We start from the raw sequence: 25,762 nt of genomic DNA, 5'->3' as shown, positions 1-25,762 counted from the left end.
TCTGGTGTTTTTCCCAGGATGAGGCTCCATTCTTCAGCACTGTTGCTGGGTGTGCTAACCCCTTGATTTCCCTAAATACTGGGAATTTGGCTATATCATTTGCAGTAGCAAAAGACTGTTCATGTTTTCTCATGATCTTTTAATAAAGTTTTACTCATTTGTAAACTTTAAAGTGTGATTGTTCAAACCACTGTGGCAAACCTAGTCTCACAAACCAATGTTAACTAATTTATGCAGAAATGACACAAAAATTTTAAATTGAAGTATAGGTATCCCTATACTAGGCACTCTGGTGGGGAAAACAGGTTCCCTGTTTGGGGCAGGAGATTTTTGGTAAATAGTTTGCACTTTGAGCAGCAATATGCAGAGAAAATAGTAATATTAAGGGATAGGAAAGGACCTTAAAGCCCATTTAGACACAGCCCCCCTGCCATAGGCAGAGGCATCTCCCGCTGGACCAGAGCTCCATCCCAACTAGCTTTAAACATTTCCAGGGGTGGGGCATCCAGAACTTCTCTGGGTAACCTGTTGCAGTATCTCAGCACCCTCACAGTTAAGAATTTCTTGCTAATACCTGTCCTAAAATTCCCCTCTTTCTGTTTGAACCTATTAGTCCTTCTAATACTGGGGCTCTAGCCCAAGCATGGGCACATAAGGCTAGTTTATATCAATCCTGTAGACACCAGCTTGAGCATGGGACCAGGCGTATGGTATCCCCAAAAGGCAGCTCTCCTCTGAATGGACATTTTCCCTTGTTTGGACCATGAACAAATCGATGGACACAGGCCACCAGGGCCCAGTGGCCATCCTGAGATGCCTGTAGATAGAACTGTGACCCATGCAGGCCTGGAAACAAAGAATAGGGGAGGGGGCCAAGTCCCTGCTTGCTTCTCCCGGGATCGGCTGCCTCAGCTCCCGTCCCCTCACAGGTGAGTCTCTGCCATCAGTGGGCAGAGCAGGGCAGGCTCAAACAACCAGAGATTTGTTAGGGTTGTCAGGGTTGGAAGATAAGAGTCCAACCCCATGGCGAGGCAGGGTCACCTCGAGCAGGTGACACAAGAACACGTCCAGGTGGGTTTTTAATGTCTCCAGATAGCGAAAACCCACGACCTCCTTGGGCAGCCTGTTCCAGTGCTCTGCCACCCTCAACGTAAAGTTCTTTCTCACACTGAGAAGGAAATTCTCATGTTTTCAGTTACGGCCACTGCTCCTCGCTGTCTCACCGAGCACCACTGAAAAGAGTCTGGCACCATCCTCTTAGCACCTGCCTTTGAGATATATTTACACGCATTAATGAGATCCCCTCTGTCTCCTCGGGCGCCATTTCGGCAGGCCCAGGCCCCCTCCTGTCCCTTCCCCGGGCCGAGCGGCGGCAGAGGGCGCTGGCCGGGGCGGCCGGGAGGAGGCCGACAGCCGCAGCCTTATCAGCGCGCCGCAGGCCGGGCCGGGCCCGCTCGGCCGCGGCTTCCCGGCCGCCGGCCCATGGGCGGCGGCGGCTGCTCGGAGGCGCCTCCTCCTCCTCCTCCTCCTCCCGCCGTATTCCCGTGCGGCGCGGACCTGCGACCGCAGCAGCAGCAGCAGCAGCAGCTCGGGTGCCGCGCCGGCCGCATGGCGGGCTACGCGCCGCGCCTGCCCTGGCTGCTGCCGCTGCTGCGCCGGGCGGCGCCGCCCCCCTGGGCTCGGGCAGCCGCCGCGGCCGCCGGGCTCCGCGCCCCGCCGCGCCCGCCCGGCAGGTGCGGGGCGCAGTCGCTGCCGCCGGGCTCCCCGTCCTCCCCGTCCTACCGCCGCCTCCTCCCCGCCGCGGCGGTGGCGGGCGGCTCCCCGCGCTCTCTGAGCACCGCGGCGGGAGCGGAGCCGCCTCGCAGGGCTGCGGACGCTCCGCCGCGCTTCGAGGCTCGGAGGCTGCTGGCCCTGGCGCACCCCGAGCGCCGGAGACTGACAGGTACCGGGGCCGCCCCGGGGCTTTGCCCGAGCGGGAGGGGGCGGCGGGCGCCCCGCAAGGAGGGGGTGCGCGGCCGGGATGCGCCCCCGGACGCCGGGGCGAAGGAGAAGGTCGTGTTTCCCGGGAGAACCGGCCCTGCTGGCAGCATCCCAGCGCAGCGCGGAATCTTGGAGCGAGCCTTCCATACGTGTGAAAAACTAAAAACATACATTCTCCCCACTCTTCTCACTTTTCCATCTCTTAATCTGTTGGCTTTTGAAGGGAAGGCAAAAGTTTTGGAAGTTAACAGAACTCGGTTCCGTTTGTTTAATATCTCTCTGCATGTTTAGCGCTGGCTTCACAATCTGCCTGCAATAAATTTGGGCCCAAGACTATATGAAATTAAGTAAAAAGGGGAACCTGATGCGTTTACTTTTTAAAAATAAATTGGAATTATGTCCCTAAGTAACTTTTTTGCTTGAAACTTTTGTAAGATGTTTTGAAAAATGTTTATTTTCCAGTGTCTATATGGTGAAACCAAAACACTGTGGTTGTATAAATTATACCCTTAACACTGATATTTTTGACAGTATAAACTGAATTTTCTTGACATTGCTTCTCATGGTTTAATATGATAATAGCTGTTGGTAAGAAAACAATGTGAAATTATTATGTGCTTTGGGTTTTTAAGGCATCTTTATTGGTAGACAGCATGTGCATTGTCTCATGAGTAAGAGGCCTGTAGTCCTCTGTAAAAATTTAGGTTAGTTCCCATGGAATGGGTAAATGGTTTGAAAGGAGAGATGGGGTAGTTAGACATCTAAAGAGGTGATTTGTAGAATACAAAACACTTTGCACAATATTTTACTCACAGTGGATATTTACAGAGTTTCATTACATTTTGGTGTTATATAGCCAGCATAATTTGGATCCAAATGAATGTTTATAGATTTTAGACTACCTCCTGGTTTTACAATGAAGTTTTAAAAGTCTGTGGTTTTCCCATTTAAATTTCATCAAGTAAATAAATCAGTTATTTTAAGGCTGGCTTTTAGGACCCAAGGCTTCTAAATAACTGAAAATTTAATTTAGTTCACTTTACTGGGCACTTGCTGCCAACTTGTTTATCACAGGCAGGGTATGTTATTCTTGTTTGTAATTATGTTTTGAAATAGAGCAAAGTATCCTTAATCTGTGCAGTCTGCTGATGGTTTTATCTAAGTAATTTGCTATCACAGTTACTAAAAACCAGCTACATGCAGTTTTGTCTTTTGAGATAACAAAATGGTCTGAATTAAAGTTTAAAAAAACCCTAACACAACTTGATGCTATCAAATAATGAGGATGGAAAAAATATGGAAATATAATAAGTGCTTTTCAGTGTTCAGTTAGTCTTCATTCTGGGAGAGGTGTGAATTTACGTAAGATTCTTCTTTATTAACACCCTGCTTAAGGGAAAAATTGTAGTTAAGTTGTAATTAGGTGGGATGATGAAAAAGCTAACAGGGAAAATGCTTTGGGTCATTATAGGGTGCAGGGATAACAAATATAGGTAAAATGCATTGTAGGTGGTTGTAGGGAAATTGCATCTAAAATATGTCGCATTTTGTTCCTGTTGCAGCTTTGTACTGAGAAACTAGTCCTTAAAAACCTAGTATGTCTGGGTTTGCTCCATTCAAAAAAAGAGGAAGATTATTGGTTTAGAAACAATGAAGCAAGGGTAAAACATTTAATTTCCTTTTCAAGTCCATATAACTGTTAAGCAAATGATGTGAGATCTCTTCAGAGGTCTACAGGTGCTGTTTAGTTCTGCAGAAAGGTTGAGTTCTTCCAGATTTTTTTGTATTTTATAGAACAGGTGTCTGGTAAGATAGGAGTGTAGCAGTACCAGTGTAGAGTGCTGTGTACCTTTTCTGGCATTCCAGCTGGCCCATGAGTTGTGATGGGCTCTGCTCCTTGCAGCTGAGAGTTGAAATTCACAGTCACAGAAGGTGAAGCGGTTGCCGTGAGGACAGTGGAAGACACTGGGGGGATGATTTATGAGGAAGTTGAGCAAGACAAGCTTCACCCATCTCGGTGCCCTGGGGAAGTGGTGTCAGCTGATGGGGTGCAAGTACAGAGGTGAAGGTGACCTGCTCCCCTGGTGATCAGCACCAGAGGAGGAGGTCCCGTCTTGCTCTGTGCAGGGACTCTTCACCATCCAATGGCTCAGGAAGAAGCAATGTGCTCTGACCCGGACTTCCCGTGCGCTGGCACACAGCACCTGTTGCAGAAGGCGCTTCTGACTCTCTGGAGGCTCCTGGGAATGAAAATAAATGTATCAAATGTCACACTGTCCAAAAAAAAAAAAAAGTATGAGTGTAATATGTTTCCTGTCTAGTTACTTCTACAGCAGGGTAGAGCTATGAATATATTTGAAAAATGAGACGTGTGTTAAATTTTGTTGTTTGCAATTGAAGTGGTAAAAGGAAGCTCAAATACTATGGTGGGAATTCAATCTATTAGTGACCACAGTTCTGTGTAGTGATTAGGAGTTTGTAAATCCCGTAATACCTCCCTGGTTTAACAAAGGAGAGTAGTTGTAGGAATTCTTTGGCCAGTCTGGTGTAGTCAGATAAAGTAAACCTGCATCTTCAGTTAAATTCAGTCCCTGGGGAAGAGGACAGGGCCATTGTTGGGATTATTAAATCCTGTTCTGTGTGTGTGAGACCACAAAAATGCCTTTTCAAAATTATCATTTTTGCATCCTCCTGCCTCCTTGTTTCTCCCCGTGAGAATCTGTCTGTTGCACTTTATCCAAAGCACACTCGAAGGAAACAACAGCTGTATTGAATTGTAAAGTAAGCACAAGGAACTCTGAAATTTTTAATCCCATAGGAAAGTGTGCCCTATCCCTCTATTAGACTTTTTGTGTACCGCATAAGAAGGTTTGTTTTGTCCTCTTTAGAGGCATTCAAGAAATGTTATTTCATACGTTTTATTTGGTAACTTTTCGCAAGTTTGTAATAGCTGCTTTCCTATGGATTAAAATTTCAGTTAAGTCAGAAAAGCACTGCCCTATTCATAATCAGATTTTTTTTTTTACTTTAAAATTACACTAGGTGATACATTTTTATTTTTTTGGAAGGCAATTCTTGCGGTTTTAAAATCGTATTTCATATTATATATATATATATATGTAGAGGTAACTTACTGAGTTTTCTCATATGTGGCACACCAATAAAATACAGGCTAGGTGCTTTTTGTTGTTTCTCCCCCTAGTTTTTCTTCTGATTTTGTCACAACGTTTGGTATGAAACTCACAAAAGGTCCAAGGAGCCTTGTAGCTTTATCGCAGAAAGTTTGTTTTTCTGTGCCTAATTGGTGACTGTTGTTTATTTTAAACTGATGGTGAACTGTTAACGAAGCTACTTAAGTAAGACAGTACTTAACATTACAGAAACTGTAGCTGCTTATCACTGTGATCAGTTAGGTGCTTGGACCTTAATTTCCTTGGGGGATGTTGTTGCTGCATTATTTGTGTGAGCTGTGGACATGGAAGGAGTAATAGCTAGGTTGCTCTGACATAAAGACTCTCCTATACAAGGTAAATATGAACAAGTTAAATGCTTTACTGTTAAATGCACGATAGGAAAAAGAAGCCATACTCTCTCCTCTAAACCTAGAGTTATACTGTTACTTTCTAGCATTTTGTGAACTGTATTTTTTTTTCTGAGCACAGTTACACAGTTGTTCTAAACAATGTAAGGAGGGTGGTTCCAAAAGGTTCTTGCATAATAATAGATGCAGTGCAGATGCCATGTATGAATTTACTTTAACACAGAAAGAAAAGCACACCACTCATACCTAACCTAGAGCTATACAGAGCATCAGTAAGTGCGCACAGTGTGCTCTGGAAGAAGATTTTTTTCTTGCACTAAGTGTTTGCAGAGCTGACTCTTAGCAGAGTTGATACCCAAAAATATTGTGGACCAGGGTCCACTGAAAGGAAATGAACTTTATTCAACCAACAAATATAAAATTTACCAGTGCATCTTTCTTCCATAAAAGAACAGCTCAAGAGCCCAGTCTTCCTGAATGCACATGATAATGTGGTAGGTTTCATTCATCACTCCAAATGCCCTTGTGGAAAGCCAGCCAGTGTTAAGCTTAAAAGTTCTCTACATATGAAATAAAACTGCACAGATAAGAGGTAAAAGACAGACATTCATTGTTACTGATAGAAGGATATATCTCACAAATCCAAAGCTTGCTTCTGACCTGCCAGCCCCCCATATTTAAATGAAACCAGTACAATACCTAAAAGTTTTCAGGAGGTAACATTCAAAGCTTATGGAATAGTAAAAACTAGCTACTGTGATCTGTTTCTGGGTTACTGTGCTCTGCTAGATCTCATCAATACCTCTTTTTTTTTTCTTTTTTTTTTTTTTTTTTGTCTTTTATCCCTGATTGGCTTAAATGATCTTAATTCATCTGAGGTAAGATCCTTATGTATTTGTCTTCAAAGCAGCCTCTCACCAAACAGACTTGCAAGTATTTTGTCTTCATACACTTCCATATATTATACTACATGAAAAGGGTGCTCTGGTAAGAACCAGCAAAATTAGAAACATTCACTGCCTTGGTGTTGTTTTTGTGTGTAGAAAATTAATTTATGACTCTTTGGAGTCACTTAGTCTATGCTCTGAAAAGAGGTTTCTGATAGCTCTGCCTAGTTATTGCTTGTAAACATAGTGGTTTATCATTTGGCAGCCTTGTCCTCCAAGGAAGTTGCAGGTTTGCTGTCAAGAAGCAAGCCCATGTCAGCCTTAACAGAGAGTCTGTTGATCTTAATAGTGATAAAGGCATCACTTTGTGCAGCAATCTGGATTTCTGTGCAAGTAGACAAGCAAAATATTTTCCAAGAGGGTTGCTCAGCTGCTGCTGCAGCCGCCTTTCCTTGTCATTGCTCCTGTTGCCACTTTGAAGTCCTGGTTTTATTTGTTCCACTGATCTGCCTCACATTTACTTTATTGTCATCTCATAGCCTACAAAAAAAAATTACTTCAAAAAGTAAAAGGGTTTGCTTGATGTAATTTTCTGGGTAACAGAGTAAGCCACGTGAAACTAATACTATAGAGTTTACTCTGACTTTTTTTTTTTCTATCAGCAACAGCCTTCAGTGTCACTGGAGTGTCTTCATATCTGGTTGCTGAACACATCGAACTCCTCCCTTCAGCCAGTTATCACCATGACAGCTCCTTTGAAGGAGGTGATGCGATGAGTGTTTGCTGGTTCTTATTTTTTCAACTAGTCAACATTTTAAAAGAAACAAAAAAGAGCAGCCACTTGGCAATTGTGCTATTTTTAGTGGGTTTGCTGGCATAATCAGCACGAGAGTTTCAATTTGGGAACCTTATTTTGCGTGTGATTTGTGATTAAATTAACGAAGACATGTATGTTGCTTAGTTCAGTAGTTTTCAGTTTGCTTTAGGTACTAGTATTTGCTCTTCATTCAGTTAAGGCTGTTGGAAGTAATTACAGTGAAACCCATGCTAGTTTCAATGAGGAAGAGCTGAAGATAAATTCAAGCTACTAGACAGAAACATATGGGGGGGTTTAGCTATACAGTCCTCTTCCTTCTGTGAATATTTATATCTGCAGTTCATATCTGCAGTTCAGATGCAGTTCCATCCATAACTGAGAAATTGTCTGGTCTGATGGAGACTGAGTTGCCATGCAATACTGTGCTTATAATCAATGCTTTTGTCCATCTCCAGCTGCCTTGGAGACCAAACAGCTTTTCCTGACAGGAAATATCCTGGATTTTGCTGGATTTTTCCCTGCTACTTCAGAGGTTGAATATTCCAATGCTGCCAGCCTGTTAGTAAGGTCATTCATTAATTTTTAGCTAAGTAATATCCTCATGAGATGTGCCTATGGCATAGATCAATAAGTTTACACCACTTTTGTGTTTTTCACTTTCTCTTCTGGTTTCTTGTAGTTTCTATAGCTTCAAGTTGAAGATCCAAATCCTGTATCTTTCACACACTTCCCGGGCTGACTGTAACACAAGGGAAAGATTGCAAACAAATCTTGACTAAGAAGCACAGGCTGCAGCTGTGCATTTTTGTACTCTGAATTCTTCCTTATAAATGCACAGCTGTATTTACACTTCAAGTAAAAACTGAAACAAAGCTTTCCACGTGTGTGAAGGTGGTAAGAGGCATCAAACCATCTGTGTCAGGTGTTAGAAATACTGCAGTATGCAAAAGGGAGGCTGGCTGCTGTCTTTGTCATAGAAGTGATATAAGAAGCTCAGTAGAATGGAACAGAACTTCAGGACTTTCAGCACAGTATATTTTTGTCTTCAAAGGCATTATTTGTTAGTAGTTTTGCAGCAATCCCATGAATGGTTGCTTTAAGTGTGTAGTCGATTCTTGGAAAATGATGCTATATAAAGGTCATTGTTTTTGTGGTTCAATGGTTTTCATATCAAGTTTGTTCACTTTTCAGTTAAGATGTGGTTTATTCTAGCTCTCAGCCATCCAAGCTTGGCTTGGCTTGCCTTTTTAGAAATAAATTGTGGTTTTGGCTCAAGAAGTTTCTTTGCAGATTTAAGCTCGAAAGACTAAGTTTTGGTCTAGTGCGAGTTTCATACTTTGTGATATACCTTCAAAAAGCTACACAGGCTGTTCCATGGGTGGTCCTACAAATGGAATTCAAGAGCTCAGCTCATCAGCAAATGTACTTCCAATTAAGACATACACTATTTATCTTTTAGACCAACAATAGTAAAGAGTAAAACAAAATGAATGTTTATAAAATTTATCACTTAAGAGAAAATCAAAATTGTGTGGGTTTTTTTTTGGTTTCTGGTTTGTTTGGGGTTTTTTTTCCCAATAAAATTGCATGGCTAATTGATTCTCAGATCAGATCTTTACTTCAGTCCATTGTTATCTCAAAAACAGACAACTGGAAGCTTCCATACAGTGACAACCATGAATAATAAAACCCAAACCAAACAGAAGTTGAAGGATTGTGTGTGAGAATTTGGTAACTGTCAATGCTCTCTAAGGGTGACACCTGTGAAAAGTTTTTTTTTGGATGATGCTGTTGAAGATTAGACAAGAGAAGCGATTACAGGACTGTGATTGTATACAGAGGCTTTTCAGAGTCTTAAAATGTGCCTTGCCTAAGTTAATTTATACAGTGGCTTAAAATACCCCTTTCAGAACTGGGTGCAAAAGAGTGTTGATTATTTCAATTGGCACTTGCAAGCTTAATAGAAGTTTCAAGTGAAAAATCATTTAATTTGTACTATTAACCATCTTGTAAGTGCAGAATAACTTTCCTTTTTCTTGTTGATTTGCAGCTGCTGTTGGCTTTCTGACAGTTTCCAGTGTCATTACCATGTCAGCTCCTTTCTTTATGGGGAAAGTTATTGACATTATTTATACAAATCCCAGTGAGGATTTCACTGACAGCCTGACCAGCCTGTGTGCCTTGCTGAGTGGAATCTTTTTATGTGGTGCTGCTGCTAATGCTACACGTGTCTACCTCATGCAGACTGCAGGTAAAAACAGAAGCAAAAGTGGTACTTAGAGTCATCTTGTTTATTGCAGCCAGGATATCTAATAATCTTAAACAAATTCTTGGCAATGGCCAAGAGATGATTTTGGAATTGGTAGCTTATTTTAACCAGAGCAGAGGTAAATCAGTAGTGCAAAGATAAGTCTGCTGGACTGGTTGCTCATTTTTATTTGCTCTTAGGTGATCTTAAAGGAGATCTTAAAGATCTCATCTAACACATCTTACCAGACTCTCTTCCCTGTAGCGTGCCTTGTTCAGTGCTGTGCAATCCTGTAATCCTGTGATTTTTATGTTGTTGATGTCTGTGTGAAGTCCCTTGTGTCATGCTTGACTGACTTATATTTTTGACAGGACAAAGAATTGTGAAGCGTTTGAGAGCAACCATGTTCTCCTCGATTGTGAAGCAAGAAATAGCTTTCTTTGACAAGACCAGAACTGGAGAGCTGATAAACCGCTTATCTTCAGATACAGCCCTTTTGGGCCGCTCAGTGACTGAAAACCTTTCAGATGGGCTCAGGGCAGGAGCACAAGCATCTGTGGGGATTGGAATGATGGTATGGTGGTCTCTTGCTTGATGCTTCTTGTAGTTTCACATTTGTTTCAGTTCTATTAGGTGAGTGTGAGTCAGTCCAGGAACAATTGTGTGCTCTTGGGTGTATTTCATTGATTGTCTACAACAGATGCAGAGTATTGCAAGAGGTGATGTGCCTAGAGTCAGCCACTTGATGTTTACTCACAAGCAAAATTTGGAGGATGATGGATTGACATTAACTATTGTTGCTACCCAAAGTTATCAAGCAAAATGTAGTAGGCTAATTGCTGAATTCTCTTCTTACTGAAGATACTAAAAAAAAATGATAACATTCCCATGGTTGTAGGTAAAATACGGTATGAAATTGGTTGGTTCTGTTAAAGCCTAGGTGAGCAAAGGCAGCACTGAGCATCTAATTAGTGCCGAGGATTTTTACAAGCATTTGTCTTTCTGCTTTAGTCTGTCAGTGAAAAATATGTTTATGTAGGAACCTTTTAATGAAGGCTTCAGTGCAGGGCATCAGTTAATATTCCTTGGTGGTCAGTTGGATTACATGAACATCTGACTTCTCTTGAGGGGTTTTTTTGTGGCATTAATTTTTTTTATGTTTTGCATCGGATGCAGTTATCTTAAATGAAGGTGTAGTATTTTTGCTGTCTACCTGGAGTTAAACACAGACAGCAAATAGTCTCCTCATGAAAATAAGCATCCAATATTGTCATTATTAGAAAGTGTTAAGAGTTTCCACTATGAAGCTTTAAAGCTTTACTGTTTTGTCACTGATAAGAATTGCTGATAAGAATGGCTTTCTGTACTGTCTTACAAAGGGAGTCTGAGGTTTTATCTTACCACAGATAAAATGAGATAACTTTATATAATGCATTCTGCTCCAAAACACTGCCATGTGATGGTTGTAAGAGGTGAACTATAAAAGCTTGCCAAGAAAACAAAGAAGATATTATGAAATAATTATAAAGCCTGTCAATGATGTTGATTTTGAATCTTTCTAGAGATTTTTGTTCTCAATACAGAAAGCCAGTTGAAATTAAAACACATTAGATGTAATGTCAGTAAATCTTAATAATAGAACCTCTTTAGGTGCTTTGATGATGATCATTACAAGCAATAAGTTTTGCAGCAATAAATCAAATACCCTGTTCCACCCATTTGTGGGTGCTGGGGAGTACTGGTGACTCCATCTGTTTGTTCCTCAGTTACCCAGAAGTACTGTATGATATTTTTCTACTCAGAGTTTCTGTATTACACAATCCATTTAATAGTTGTGAAAGCACTTTGAAACTGTGTAATAGCTTATAGCTTTCAGCATCCCCAAGAGATTTCCTGGTAGGCCTGTTTACTGGCAGGTTAAGATGCTTGACTAAGACCACACAGTGAACCAGTAAGAAAACTAGAAATTAAATCCAGACAGCTTTGTTTATAGTCGTTTGTTCTAACCTCCCAAATGCTGTGGAAGAATGGATATTTTGCTGGGAAAAAAAAATTAAAACATGATAAAGCATGGCAACACTAAATCCCTACTAGTTTTAGAAAAGTAGCAAGGGAAGTTGCACTTCAGTACTCCAGGGATTATTTTTAATCTGAATGCTAAACTCTGACAATACCTTTTTCTTCTAGTTTTTTGTTTCCCCTAGCCTTGCTGCATTTGTTCTGAGCGTTGTGCCACCGTTGGCTGTCGTTGCTGTGATTTATGGCAGATACTTGCGAAAGCTTACTAAAATGACTCAAGATTCTCTTGCAGAAGCAACACAGGTAACCCTTCTAGTTAACTTTAACCTAAATACATTGGAGCAACTTTAGTATCTCTAAAAGTTATACATCTTCTGGAGACAATTGTACTGTTAGTTCTGACCCTGTAGTTTCGCAGGTGAGTAGTATGAAAGGTGAATGTCAGTAACACTTATTCACAGATCTCAAAAACAACCATGCTTCCTTTGTCCATAACAGTATAATACAGAGATACTAGGCCTTGAGAATTTGGAAATATAAGAAATGACAAGGAGCTTAGGCTTTAGCTTTGTGAGAGCATAAAAAAATCAGCCTATGAAGTCCTGTGTAAGTTGGTACCTAGATTTGAAAATCTTTTCTTGGATTACAGTTTTGAGCTTGAAGCTTTCAGGAGCAGCCCAGATGAATGCTTCCTTTGCTAGCAAGCCTGTTTCTGAAATGCATCCCTGATGTTTGACCTGTCAGCTCTTAAATATTTATGGGGCCTGTTTCTTAAACATTTTCCTCAAAGGCTTAGGGTGGGGAAACATTATTATAAAGCATAGAAATATAATTAGGAAAGCTCTAGTTAAAATAGTCACAGATGTTAGCTGTTATAAACATGGGAAGTCCTTTTTAGAACTGTGCAAAAGGAATATTATCCCTCTTCTGTTTGTCCTCCTTAGACTGTATTGGTGGGAAGCTCATGCCTTTGTAAACCAGGTGTGAGACTTCATATGAACAAGCAATTGTTGTATTCCATTCAAATTTTCAGGTTGAGAGGGAGATGGAAGAAGGAGAATTATATTTTTGTATTATACTTTTACTTACAAAAGGAGAACTTGTGTTTTCTAAGACCATCACAATGTCCATTAACAACTTAGTGTAATTGATAAAAATTAAGGTACTTTAGCATTAATACATTTCTGTTTAATAGTTGAAATATTGAGTTGAAATGAGACATTAGTATTTGGGCTAAATTAATTTCCAGCATTGCTTTGATAAATTAGTGGAACTGTTTTAGGAAATAACTGCAGGCTTTTTTGCATGGCTTAGTATGCAACAGAATATTCTTTATTTTTTTCCCTTCCCATGTTGTTATTGCATATTGTGAATAGTAACTTCCCTATGGGTGCTGTTCACACCAAATTTTTTAACCCTACTTTTATATTTTTCTGTCTCTCCTAGCACTTAAGACAATCTTGAGGGTTTTTTTAGAACTGCCTGGGCATGCAGCTTGCTTTTAACTTAATAGAATTTTAAAAAAGGGAGTTGGGGTGGGGAGAGGAAGGCATGAGAAATTTTCTAGTGCTATCCAAAGATATGTAGATTAGTGATTAGGTTTAACTTTCAAATGTTCTGTAATGTGAGCATTTCAAATGGTGTGTCTCTGTGGATCTGTTTTATGCTTTGCTTCAACGCAGTTAGCTGAAGAACGTATTGGAAACATCAGAACAGTTCGAGCTTTTGGGCAAGAAGTGGCTGAAATGGAGAAGTATACAAATAAAGTTGATTATGTGCTACAGCTGGCTAAAAAAGAGGCACTAGCTCGGGCAGGCTTCTTTGGAGCAGTAAGTATATTTAATGAAAGTAAGCCAGCCATGTTATGCAAAATGTCAATTATTTTTAAACTCCCAATGATACTTAAAAATCTGCAAGTAAATGATTGAGAATAAATTGAAGCTACATAAAACTGTGGGAAGACTGGACTTAAATCAGTCTAAATTGCTGTGAAACTGCATCTCAAGATAAAACAGGGTGATAAAGCCTGGTGATAAAACAGGTGATCTTAAGCCTCTATTTCTGCACCATGCCCCATAGCTGGGGAGTACTTATCTGAGGTCATACCTTCTATTCAAGGAATTAAACCAGTGGAAACCTTCCTCTACCCTTAGCATTTAGAGGTTTGGCTCCCCAGTGAGAGGAGCATCAATGCATTGGAAGGTGGGGAGTGTACAGGTAGGGGAGGGAGGCTTGGATTTTTCCATAACTGTTTGTCTAATTGAATTCTAAAACTGGAACATAACTTCAGACTATCAATTCTTCCTTGATAATGATGGCTGAGAATAATGTTTAATGTTCCTTTTCACCTTGGGGGAAAAAAAAAAGCCAAAAAAGAGTTGCTTGCTTTTTGAACACTTGTTGGATAGCACAGTGCCACTGGATGACTGGCTGGCTGTTGGCTGACTTTATATTAGAATTGTTGAATTTACTTCAGTCCTCCAAAAGCCTAGACACCTATAATGTGAGAGTTCTTTTCATTACAAGTAAAGTTCTGAAACAACATTTTAGAGGATGAAATTTAAGATGTACATGACATTTAAGATGCCTTTTGCTTTTTCCTTAGACTGGCCTTTCTGGGAACTTAATTGTCCTGTCAGTATTATACAAAGGAGGATTACTAATGGGCAGTGCCTACATGACAGTTGGTGAACTCTCATCTTTCCTAATGTATGCTTTCTGGGTTGGCATAAGCATTGGAGGTATGGAACTGGAAATTAGATTTTCTTCACTTCAAAGCTTTACAGTCATTATAGGGATGGGAGGGAAGAAACACTTAAAAAATCTGACTTTCTTAAAAAGTCTTCCAAATGAACTTCTCAAGATATCATACTTATTTTTTTTCTGAAGGGTTAATGAAAATAATAATCTATAATTTAATATAAACCTTCTTTTTCTCCAAAAGAAAGGTTGTTCTTTTTTCAATGTGTGCATGTGACAGTATATATTACTTTAATTTTCTTTAGGTCTAATTAAGATACTTGCTGTATTGTGTAAAGCAAAAAAAAATATGTGCGTCTATGTTAAGCATACTCTATTTAGAAAGGCATGTAACATTTAGCTGTAATTCAGTATAGAGTGTCCTCAGCTGGAAGAGTAAACAAAGTGCCACCAAAATACTGTACTTGATTCTAACCTTCTGGTTTTCCTTACTCACTGACTTCTCCTAGAAGCCCACAGTCTGTAATCTACTGCCCCAGCAACAAGCTGTTCATCTTTTTGACAGAGCTGTCTTCATGGCTGCATACAGGCAAAAATGAAGATAAGTTGCTCTGAAACTCTACAACTTATTGAAAGTATTCTTCTTTAATATGAGTCTGTTACTTCTGATAAACTAGGAGGGCGATGCAGCCTTTTAAGACTAGGCCTGATATCCCAGGGAGCACAAAGATGTGCTTGAGAGCAAAATTTAACAAACCTGTTTCCTTGTATACCAAAATTCCAGTGGCACCCGTTCCAACTATCAGCCCCCTTTCTTCTCTGCTAAAATCATTGAAGTTTGGTCAACGGAGAGATACCTGGCACTTTGAAAACATGGGACAAGTTAATATTAAATAAATGAAGATTAGAAGCACTGCTAAAAGTAGAATTGAATTAACTTTTATTTGCCATAAAAAGATATTTTTAAGTTCTAGTTCATATTACTGTAGAATGTAGTTCTACACACAACGAGCACAGAGCTCGTTCTCATGGAGACTCTGAAGCAGAGGTGTCTTGCCACAAGAGGCCTTCCTGGATGCCTGTAAGGCATATAAATCCTCCAAGTGCTAAGTCTGCTCTGTGTATGTCATCAATACATATAGGAGTCGATGCAACAACGGTTAAGTTCACTACATAATCTGTGACTTTGCCCCTCTTTTTTGTGCTTTCTTCCAAAAAGAGAACATGGGTTATGAAAAATAAAAACATTTTCTAATTTGTATTTGGTGTCCCTATTATATAATGTTTTTTTAATGAGTGAATTTGCACACCTCAGTGTTTGAGTTTGAAGTTGCTCTTGAGGCTTATGCCTTCCCCTACTATGCCCTGCTCTAGGATGTGATGCTTTGGCTCTTTTTTCCAAACAGACAACTTCTCACTATGGCTAGTGTTGCAAACTTTCAGATAGTCCTCAGCAGCAGCATGATGAAATACTCTGCCTACACTTATAGACTTGTGACCTTGAGCTGAGCTTCTTGCTTTTCAAAAATAAACCAGTAAATCCATAGATAGATAGGTAGGTAGATAGATAGATGTACATATTTTTATATGCACCTTGGTTTTTCTGCCCTCCTGAAACAACTCTTAACACTGTAAGCACTTTGAAGTGTAAGTATGTTTATTCTGTTGGATTTAAAGATCATTAAATTGGTGTCTTTATTTTGAAAGGCAGACAAAAATTTAAGAAATTAGACACTTTCTATCTATGTACTACTCAATTTTTAGTTCTGTGTTGGTTTTTGTGTTTATATTAGCTGAAAAGCCCTTCAGCCAAGCTACCTTCAAGATGATCCACTCAGTGCCAAGAGCGGGGACCCAGTACTGTGTGCAGGCCTTGTCCCTAGCTTTTGCTTTCTCGAGTACTGTTTGAAGTATTCTGGCATGGGAGAATTTATTTTCCATTGTCCACTCTCCACATACCTTCTCAAGCATCACTTCAGCCTTAGGTTTTGTGCCCTCTCTCCTCTTTGGCTGACTCAGTCATGCTCCCCTGTATTAGTGTGAACCTATCTGACAAAGAAGAGCATTCAAAATGCTCTGTTCTGCTGAATGATCTGGGAATATAGCTGGTTGAATGCAAAGCCATTTTCCTAAATTTGGATGCAGTTCTTCCTGACAGGTGAATGAAAAAGGGCATACCTAAGCTGAAGTGTATTAACATTTTCTTTTCTTCAGAGTCATTTGTTTTACAGATATAAACAAGAATGGTGAATAAGGGTTATTGGCAGCTCTCAAATGAGACTAGATAGGATTTAACACGTTTAACAGTTTGTTGAAATAAAAGATCCCCTACACATCTGATTCTTCAGCTCTGCTGCTGAAAAGTATAATGCTAATTTTATCTCTTCTATGTCTTCCATTGCATATGGATGCATAATACTGTTCTGCTTTCTGTTTAGGTCTAAGTTCCTTTTATTCTGAGCTAATGAAAGGATTAGGTGCTGGTGGACGTCTTTGGGAACTTATTGAAAGGAAGCCCGAACTTCCATTTAATGGTGGGTTCTTGGTTTGTTACTGTTTAAAGGTTGATTTTCTCTTTTGGGTCAGCAATACTTTAGAAGGATATGTGTAACACTTAAAGGTAGTACTGACTTAGATTCTCCTCAAAAAAACTAGATATACTCATAATCCTTCTGACTTTACCTAAGTATGAAACAGATGATGAAAAATTCCTTTAATAAAAAATTTTAAAACCCAGAAGTTTGGCTTAATTAAGTACTTTTGGTTTAATTATTATTTATTTATTTGATTCATAATATGATTTTGAATCATATTACTTTCTAATTTACATGACTGAGGACATGGTCATTTCTAGCTTTTTGGAATTTTTTGTTGATGTCATCACTAGTTCCTCTTGATTCAGCTTTAGAGAGAAAAGAGTGGAAAGAAGAAAAAAGAGAGGGGAGGGAGGAGCTCTGATAAGGCAGTATCTCATATTTCCACTGAAAGGTTTACTGTGCTCATCTCTAATGGCTAAGAAATGATAAGAGAAGCTTTCAAAACCAGGTGCTGTTCATTAAAGAATATTGCATGCTTAAACATTTCATACTGAGCCAGTGAAATCAGCCCATAGTAAGACACGTTGATATGAATCCTAACTTGCAAACACACAGTTTGAGGCCTTTCAGCAACACATACTAAACTGAGTTTTTGAGTTCTTTTGCCATAGGAGTGGACTGAGCCATGACTGGGGAATAAAAGGAAGTAAAGGGTAGGGCTGATAGGGGGACTTCTGATTCTTGGGATAGTGTGGATGTGCAGCTACAGCAGGTGTTGCTTTTGGAATGATTTGCACCTTTCTCCTCACAGTAACACTACCCACATTTCTTCCTTATTTGGGGGGAAAAGATTTTATTTTTGCAGAACTCTGGTTGTTGCTGGTGACAACAAATATCTCAGGAACAAATAATAGCGTCTTTTTTCTTGTGTCTAGAATCCAAACAAAGAGACAAGTATGTAGCTTTTAGATATTTTTACAGTGATATATAGAGGAAGGACTTGTGGTAGCAGACTTCCTGTATTGCAGTAGATTCAGTGTTTCAAAGCCATGGATAGACTGTGCAATAACTGAAACTGATACTTAAGATAAATAATTACTTGTTACCGTGGTAATAATAAGGATTATGCTGTTAACACAGGATTTAGCAAATATATTTCTTTTCCCAAAAGGAGGTTTACAGGCTATTGTGGAAACATTAGAATGTGTATGTCCATAAGTTAAAGGAAGGAATCTGGAATTGTATCCTCTTGCCTTTTCAATTCTAATGCTACCATCATTAAACTGAAAGCCTGAGGAAATGGAAACATGGAAAAAAAGAGCAGAACTAGTGAAATCTTGATTGCTACTGATGGGTGTCTTTGTTGCTTATCCACAGTTACCGTTTAACCAAACATTGGCATGTGCTACCATGTGCTGTGGCTGGTTGGGAGTTACTTTAGTGCTGCATCTGAAAAGAATTAAGGGTTTGAGCTGTGCTTCTCCAGCACAAACAAACATGACTTGGGTATTGCTCTAGTACTGCCAGTTTTCACAAATTTGATGGGAACTTCATCTTTTGGGAATGCAGCCCCACTGTCCAATTAATTTGCTCTGTATGGATATGTGTCACTGGGTTTTAACAGGGCTTGAAGAAATTTTGTTTCTTTTTCTTAGCTATTTAGCAGCTTTTTCTAGTAACGATATTAAGATACTTGTTTAAGTCAAATGCTGTGTTCCAGAAAGAAGCTGGTTTTATTTAACTTTGGTAGTTGTTCATTCATGGTGGTTTCATTCATGGAAAATTTCTCAAACTGAAATTTTCATTTCAGTGAACTGTTGCCTAAGAGGTAGGCCTCTTGATTAGTATTTGAATTTATTAAATATGCTTTCCACTGAAAGGAGATAATAAAACCAAAAATTGTCTGTTAGTGCAACAAACCTAGTAGCAGCTTTATTCCAGTGACAGGATCTGCTCTTGTTCAGAGGAGAGTGCTTCAGGTGACTTTCGTGGCTTGGTGAAAGGGCAGTAAATGATTTGCAATGTTTATCTTTTTGTGTTCTGTGGTAACGGGACTTTGGCCTTCACCAATGTCTTTTTATTTCATTGCTCCTAATTGACAAAGCTTAAATTGTTTATAGTATGTTCATTAATTCAGATAATTCTATGATATGTGATTGTTGTTAGTGGTTAGGTATTAGCAAGATGCAAATTCTCCCTCTTGCTGTAGGTAGCCTACAGGTTCATTGCTGGTGAGCAACCTTAAATTGACATTCAGGAATGATTGGTATACCACACTGATTCACTCATGGCTGAAATATAACCACTGTGGTCCTGAATCGTGGCTTGCAGTTACCATAGATTGAATGTGGAGATAGATATTTCTATTTAGTGTCTGTAAAGCAAGTTCTAGGCAGCCTGAGCTAATTTTTGTTTCTGTTCACATTTCTGTATTTTATTCTTTGTTATATAGAGGGAATCACATTAGACAAAGACGTATTCAGAGGCGCTTTGGAATTCAAAGATGTTGAATTTGCATATCCAACACGTCCAGAAACATCAATTTTCAAAGATTTCAGCCTTTCCATTCCAGCTGGCTCTGTTATGGCTCTTGTTGGCTCAAGTGGTACAGGGAAATCAACAATTGTATCCCTTCTGCTGCGGCTGTATGATCCCGTCTCAGGTATGGTTTGTGCGTTGCTCTCATTTGCAACAATTAGGCCTTTGCATCTCAGATATACCTTATAAACAGTTTGGGTTCCTGTGCTTGAGGTCCATGTTTCCTTCTGGGGGTGTATGGCTACCTTGTGGTGGTGGCTGCATAGCTTTGCATTTCTGATTCACCACTACAGTGCGTGATTCCCCAGGGGTTGTCGTTCTCAGCTGTTCATTCAGATTCTTTTTCAGTACGTGTCAAACACACTTGACTTCCCTGTTTCCTAACTTAAGGTACTATCACCGTTGATGGCTTTGATATCCGTCAGTTAAATCCACTGTGGTTCAGGACAAAGATTGGAACAGTAAGTCAGGTAAGGAAATAAAAAAATATCCAGGTGGATGAGATAATTTTGTGATCAACTATTTTTTCCTTACTTTCCTTCTTTTTAAAAAGACATAATCTTGCTTCTCAGTGAAATCCTTCCATCTCACTATAACTGCTGTTGCACATGTTTTTTCTAAAAATAAGTATTTAGAGCTAGTTCCAGTGTTCTTGTATCTGTTTTTACATAATCACAGACATCCAAAATGTTAGTTTAGAAAAGTGCTCATGTGGAGACTGGAAGGTAAATTACTGGAAATCTTGTAGATATGACCAACCTAATGCTTGCTATAATTTGTTTAACAAAGATCTTAACTCTTAATTTTTGTATTGATGGAAGTCACACAATCATATTTTACACAGCCATTTAAAAAACTGACCTTCTGTGCTCTGAGTAGTTTCCAGGAAAACATAATTCCATTAGGAAAGCATGAAAATACACCACAGTTGGCACTTACTTTTATAGTGCCACCTTCCTAGCAACCTCTAGATTCTGGAAGTCAAAGGTGTTTTAAAAATAAACTATTTCATCAATTAAAATGTTCATTCCCTCATCTCTCCAGATACTTCACAGTGCAATCAACTGTTAGGCTGATGTTCTGGTTAAAAGCATAAGAGTAACTGAGTATTTGTTGCATTTCAAAACAACTTCTTTATGTAATAATGCCACCAAAAGCTTTTCAGCAAAAAATATTTTCCTGCTGGCACATTAGCACTTTTCTTTTTGAAAGAATCTATTCCATTTAAATTACCAGTAGGAGGTCAATACTGGTATTCAAAGAACATGACTCTACTTTTTAAACAGAGCTCACTTACCTTGTTTCAGCTATTTTCCCTTTGTACATCACTTGTCCTATCTCACAGTTCTCTGTTGCAAGCTTGAGTACAAATTAAATGTACATAATGCCATAAAATCTGTGTAGAGATTAAGAAAATAATCATCATTGTTGCAAATCATAGAATAATTTGGGTTGGAAGGGACCTTTAAACGCCATCTAATCCAATCCCCCTGCATTGAGGAGGGACATCTTCAACTAGATGTGGTTGCTCAGAGCCCCATCCTTGAATGAGCCTGACTCAGAATGTTTCCAAGACTGGGGCATCCACCACCTCTTTGGGCAACCTCTTCCAGTGTTTAACCACCTGCACTGTAAAAAAGTCTTCCTTATATCTAATCTAAACTGACCCTCCTTTAGTTTAAAACCATCACCCCTTGTCCTGTCACAACAGGCCCTTCTAAAAGTTCTGTTTCCATCTTTCATAGAGCCCCTTAAAGTCCTGAAACACCACAGTCAGGTCCCTTTGGAGCTTTTTTTTCTCCAGGCTGAACAGCCCCATCTCTCTCAGTCTTCCCTCACAGGACAGATGCTCCATCCCTTCCATTATGATGTTATGTGGCCAAGCACAAAGGAAGGGCTTTTGATGTTTGAATGTATAGCTCTTCCTAAAATATTAGGAAGTGAGAGCTAGTTTTTTGCAGTTAAAAAAGCAACTTAATTTTTAATTGGTTTTCGCTGTTCATTTTGTTGTTAGGGGATGAAATTTTTTATTAGTCTTTAATTCAATTAACTCTAGCTTGTATATTCTTTGTATGGGTATTGTAAGTGGGGTCCTGTAAGTAGGATTTATGTTATCTGACATAATAGAGAACACATGCATACAATTACAGATCTACCATATTAGTTATGTGCTTGCATTTGTCAGGAACCAGTTCTCTTCTCCTGTTCCATTGCTGAAAATATTGCCTACGGTGCTGAGGATCCTTCTACTGTGACTGCAGAGGAGATTCAGAAAGTTGCTGAAATAGCTAATGCTGCTAGTTTTATCAGAGATTTTCCAAAAGGGTTTGACACTGTAGTTGGAGAAAAAGGCATTTTGCTTTCAGGTATGTCTTTATGTTGCTTACGTTAAAAATCTTGATGCTACTGAGTGATGTAAAAATTCATTTTTTGTTACCACTTTTTCCTCCAAGCTATAGCCTGCCATAAGTATTAAAAGAATCCACCCTTCACCTCCATTCCCCACTAAAGTATATGGGTCTAACTCTGCTCAGCCCAGGCATTCAGTTAAAATTACCTGACATCTGTTTTCCTATTTCAATTTACTGATTTTTTTCCCCAGGTGGACAGAAGCAACGAATTGCAATTGCTCGAGCTCTGCTCAAGGTAAGCCAGCACCCAAACAGCTATTTAACTACTTGGGGGAAGGCAGGAAGGATTAACAAGGAGGAGGTATTTCAATGGGAGAAGTAGGAAAATATTTTAAAAAGGGAAAACTGTATCTTCTATGTTAATGAATTTGAAAAGGCTGAGTGGCTTACCTAATGCAATTTTACTTAATGTCAGTGCTTCTTCCTATCTTTCAGCCATGTTCTTTGGTAGTTCTTGCCAAGACTGATGTTAAATCATTGTATGATGGCCCACTTCCATAAGATGAGGTCAAGGATGAAGGAAGACTTTAAGAATGTGGTGCTATTAAAACGCATATATGACATGTCTGTGATCAGATCTCTGTCATTCATGGGTTGATTTTTCTGGGTTGCAGTTTGCTAGTACTTCAGATGCCTTATCTTGGTTTTGAGGGGAGGAGGCCTGGATTTGGGAGAAGGTGATATTTCAGGCACAATGTAGTGTTGTTTTTCTTTGAAGATTGGTATGGGTCAAGCTTCAGGGCAGGCTCTGTGCTGTACAAATATGAGTGGCTTTCTGAGGATCAGAACAACAGAGAGTTTGGTTCAGGGACAGCCTCTGGGCGTTGCAGGGAGGCAGTTTGATGCTGATGCTGGAAGTTTTGATCCTTGCTGAATGCAGTTTACACTCATGTTAAGCCACACAGGTGTCTGTAGCATCCTGGCATGCCCAGTTCTGCTAGATTAATAGGAATTCCATTATACCAGTTCTCTTTTACCACAAATGCTGAAAAGCTGAGTTTGTTCCAAGTCATGCATTTTATACGGTTCATGGGATTAAGACTTTATTTTGTGGAAGTAAAAAGGTTGAAAAAAATAAATGAGTAGTTGATATACTGGGATAGCTGGTGGTACAGTGGAGTCCCGTCTGTCCCAGATAAAGTTTAAAGCTTTTTCTCTCAACTTTATCAAGGAAGTTTGGGTTATTTTCTGTAATTCAGTAGTGAATTCTTCTAAAGGATTTGAGTGCTGGCAATTTATTTTTTATAATAATCTAACTAGGAAAAGTTCTTAAATTCTAGCTCTTAAGTACTCTTGTATTCTACCTGAGAGTGAAATACTGCTTGTTGGTAGGGCTTTGTTACTTTCAGTTACTAAGACAGTTTTATATATCACACTGACTGCAAGCAGAGGGGAGCTGAGCCTCTGTGAAAGAGCCCCATAAGAATGTAGAACTTTTGATCACAGTGCTGCCAAGAATGCCTTGGCAAAATCATCTGCCCCCATTAGTTTATATCTCTCAAATGGTTATCCAGGAATAGTATTCTGCTATTTTAGTTTGGAAAATTTGAAAATGGAGGAAAGTTGTTTCTGTTTTGTCCTCTTAGCATTTAGATTTCTTAGAAGTAATGTTTTAAATAACGCTCAGTTCTTTCAATGGAGTAGGTACTCTAACTCGGAGTTTTAAGCTATATGAATCTTGTTCTCTATTGATACTAATATTCAGATCTTGTTTAATTGTTACTATAATCAATTTTACTTTCTTTTTCAGAATCCTAAAATTCTTCTGTTAGATGAAGCAACAAGGTAAGAAGAAATAGAAACTTAGAAATTATGTACCTGTGAAACCCAGATTTGGGAACTGTTCTCTCCTTCCTTTCTCTCCATGTTGTTATACATTATCTAGACCCGTACTGCTTTCTACTCACAAAAAAGAATGTGCCTTCTAGAATGTGTGACCTGGTTAGGAGACCTATAATAAAAGCTGTTTATGCAAAGCAGAAAGGATAGCTGGTACATTGTGATTTTTCAATAAAAAGTTAATTTCGTTATTGAGTTAAATTCGTAATATGTAACGTGATTTTGAAACATCTACTTAAGGCTTTTTTTGTATCTTTAGGTTAAACTTAGATCCTAGTGTAACTAGCGTAAATAGAATTATTCTGCAGTAACTGATTTTTTTTTTTTCCTGCTGACTTCATTTGTTTTTTTTTTCTCCATGCTTATTTTTGCATATGAGAATGTGTAATACTTATAACTTGGATGTGAGCACTGAGCACGTTCACAAAACTTTTCCTGCAGTTCCAGAGGTTTTTCTTCACCACAAATAGAGAGGGTTTGCAGTTTTGGCAAAATAAGCCTCGTGCATACAAAACAAACCTATCCTACAATAAATAACAAATATTCCCCTGTCTCCCATCCCCACCCCATTTGTTACTAGTGCTTTGGATGCTGAAAATGAGTATCTAGTGCAAGAAGCTCTGGACCGGCTGATGGAAGGGAGGACAGTCCTAATAATTGCTCATCGTCTGTCTACTATTCAAAATGCTGATTGCGTTGCAGTCCTTGGCCAGGGTAAAATTCTTGAATGTGGGAAACGTGAGGAACTACTTGCAAATCCAAATGGACTTTTCAGGAAACTAATGCAGAAACAAGCTTTTCTTCAAAATAATGATACTTTTGCATTAGATTTACAATCCAGAGAAAAGGATGTATTAAAAGAAAATGTATGAGACAATGTATGAATGATGGAAACTTATAAATGACAAAGACTATAACTTATGTTTCAGTTATGTAAAGTAAATGTTATATTTTTCCAAAAATGTACAAAATATTCTTTTGAAATTTAAATGTGTTTAAACTTTTTATTGAAAGCTTTTTAATAACTATTGTAACTTTTAAAAGTATCTGTCACACTGAGATTATTTCAGTGTATAGATTTTTCTCCATGTGTTACTTTGAGACTGTCTAGAATCTTGTTTGCTGTAATGCACTGTGTGAAGATGTGCTCCATTCTCAAGTAAGTTCAGTATTGTAAAGGTAATTAAATTACAATCTTAAAATTTTCATATCATTGTCTCTCTCTTTCCAAGGAACTTCCATGTTTTGTCCTTGTCAGTAGTCTTAAAATACTGAAATTCAAAAATGCGTGGCATTAACACACTCTGAAAGTTCTGTCTGACTTCCACTGCACTGTCCTTCCAGTTACCGTTTGTTCCAGTGTGATTATGTGTTCTGAACTTGACTATGATCCCCATCTACAGTTCTTGTAGAGAATTACACGTGAAAACGTATTTTAGAGAGGATGAAAGCATGAGCTGGGGGAAAGTTCTTTAATAAAACAAACAACCCAATGGAAAAAAAAAGACAACCAAACAAAATAAACTGACTTTGCATAAGGACAGAGGAAGTGTATTACTACATGAAGTCACATAGGAAAATCTAAAATTTGCATGCGTTTTCCTCCCTTTTCTATTTTCCCATTTCTTTAGTTTCACTTCCTTTCTAAGATGACATCTGAAAGAACATTCCCTCCTGTATATTTTTGTCCTTTTTAAAGGCATATGTAAGTTTTGTATTGTTAATTAAAATTTCAGTGACAGAAATCATGAGTTTTGCCTAACTACTTTATTAGAAACAACTAGTAAACAATCTTCTCAAGGACAACTAGTAAAATAGCAGTGTTACGTTAATTTGAATAGCTGCAGGGGGATATGTCTGGCAGTGAAGAGTTTGCCTCATGTTTCTGATTGAAGAGTCTCTTTCAGTAGAATCTCTGAAGATGCAAAACCCCACAGGGAGATTTAAAAAAGCTACAAACTTCCCAGGTCACATTAAAATTCATCCATGCTAGAAAAACTTGTTGCTGGAAGACCTCATTGGCAATAGCTGAAATACCTAGTGCTGGGCAAGCTTAAAATGTTAGTGCCATTAATGGCACCTTGTGGAACATAGTGAAAGTATTAGAGGATGGAAATAAAATTACATCCAGATGTGGTTTTATCTTCAGATAAAATTTGCCTAGAAGCATATATTGTAGTCAAGATATGCAAAAAATACTCCTGATCCAGTTTCAGTGTTGACTATTAGTCAATGTATTTAAAGG

The 25,762-nt window shown here is 39.0% G+C and overlaps 1 protein-coding gene across 1 annotated transcript; it reads left to right on the top strand.

The window, feature by feature from the left end:
• Positions 1-1,278: 1,278 nt before the first annotated feature.
• On the top strand, positions 1,279-24,725 carry ABCB10 (ATP binding cassette subfamily B member 10). Its single transcript, XM_058835599.1, has 13 exons — positions 1,279-1,942; positions 9,276-9,476; positions 9,845-10,047; positions 11,661-11,795; positions 13,175-13,321; positions 14,098-14,233; positions 16,631-16,726; positions 19,182-19,391; positions 19,658-19,737; positions 21,453-21,633; positions 21,870-21,913; positions 23,429-23,463; positions 24,098-24,725. The coding sequence occupies exons 1-13, from the start codon at positions 1,294-1,296 to the stop codon at positions 24,387-24,389; spliced, it is 2,409 nt and encodes an 802-aa protein (XP_058691582.1). The 5' UTR covers positions 1,279-1,293; the 3' UTR covers positions 24,390-24,725.
• Positions 24,726-25,762: the final 1,037 nt, after the last annotated feature.

The sequence above is a fragment of the Poecile atricapillus genome, chromosome 3 (assembly GCF_030490865.1).
Source record: "Poecile atricapillus isolate bPoeAtr1 chromosome 3, bPoeAtr1.hap1, whole genome shotgun sequence".
Classification (NCBI taxonomy): Eukaryota; Metazoa; Chordata; class Aves; order Passeriformes; family Paridae; genus Poecile; species Poecile atricapillus.
This window is presented reverse-complemented; position numbering and strand designations above follow the sequence as displayed.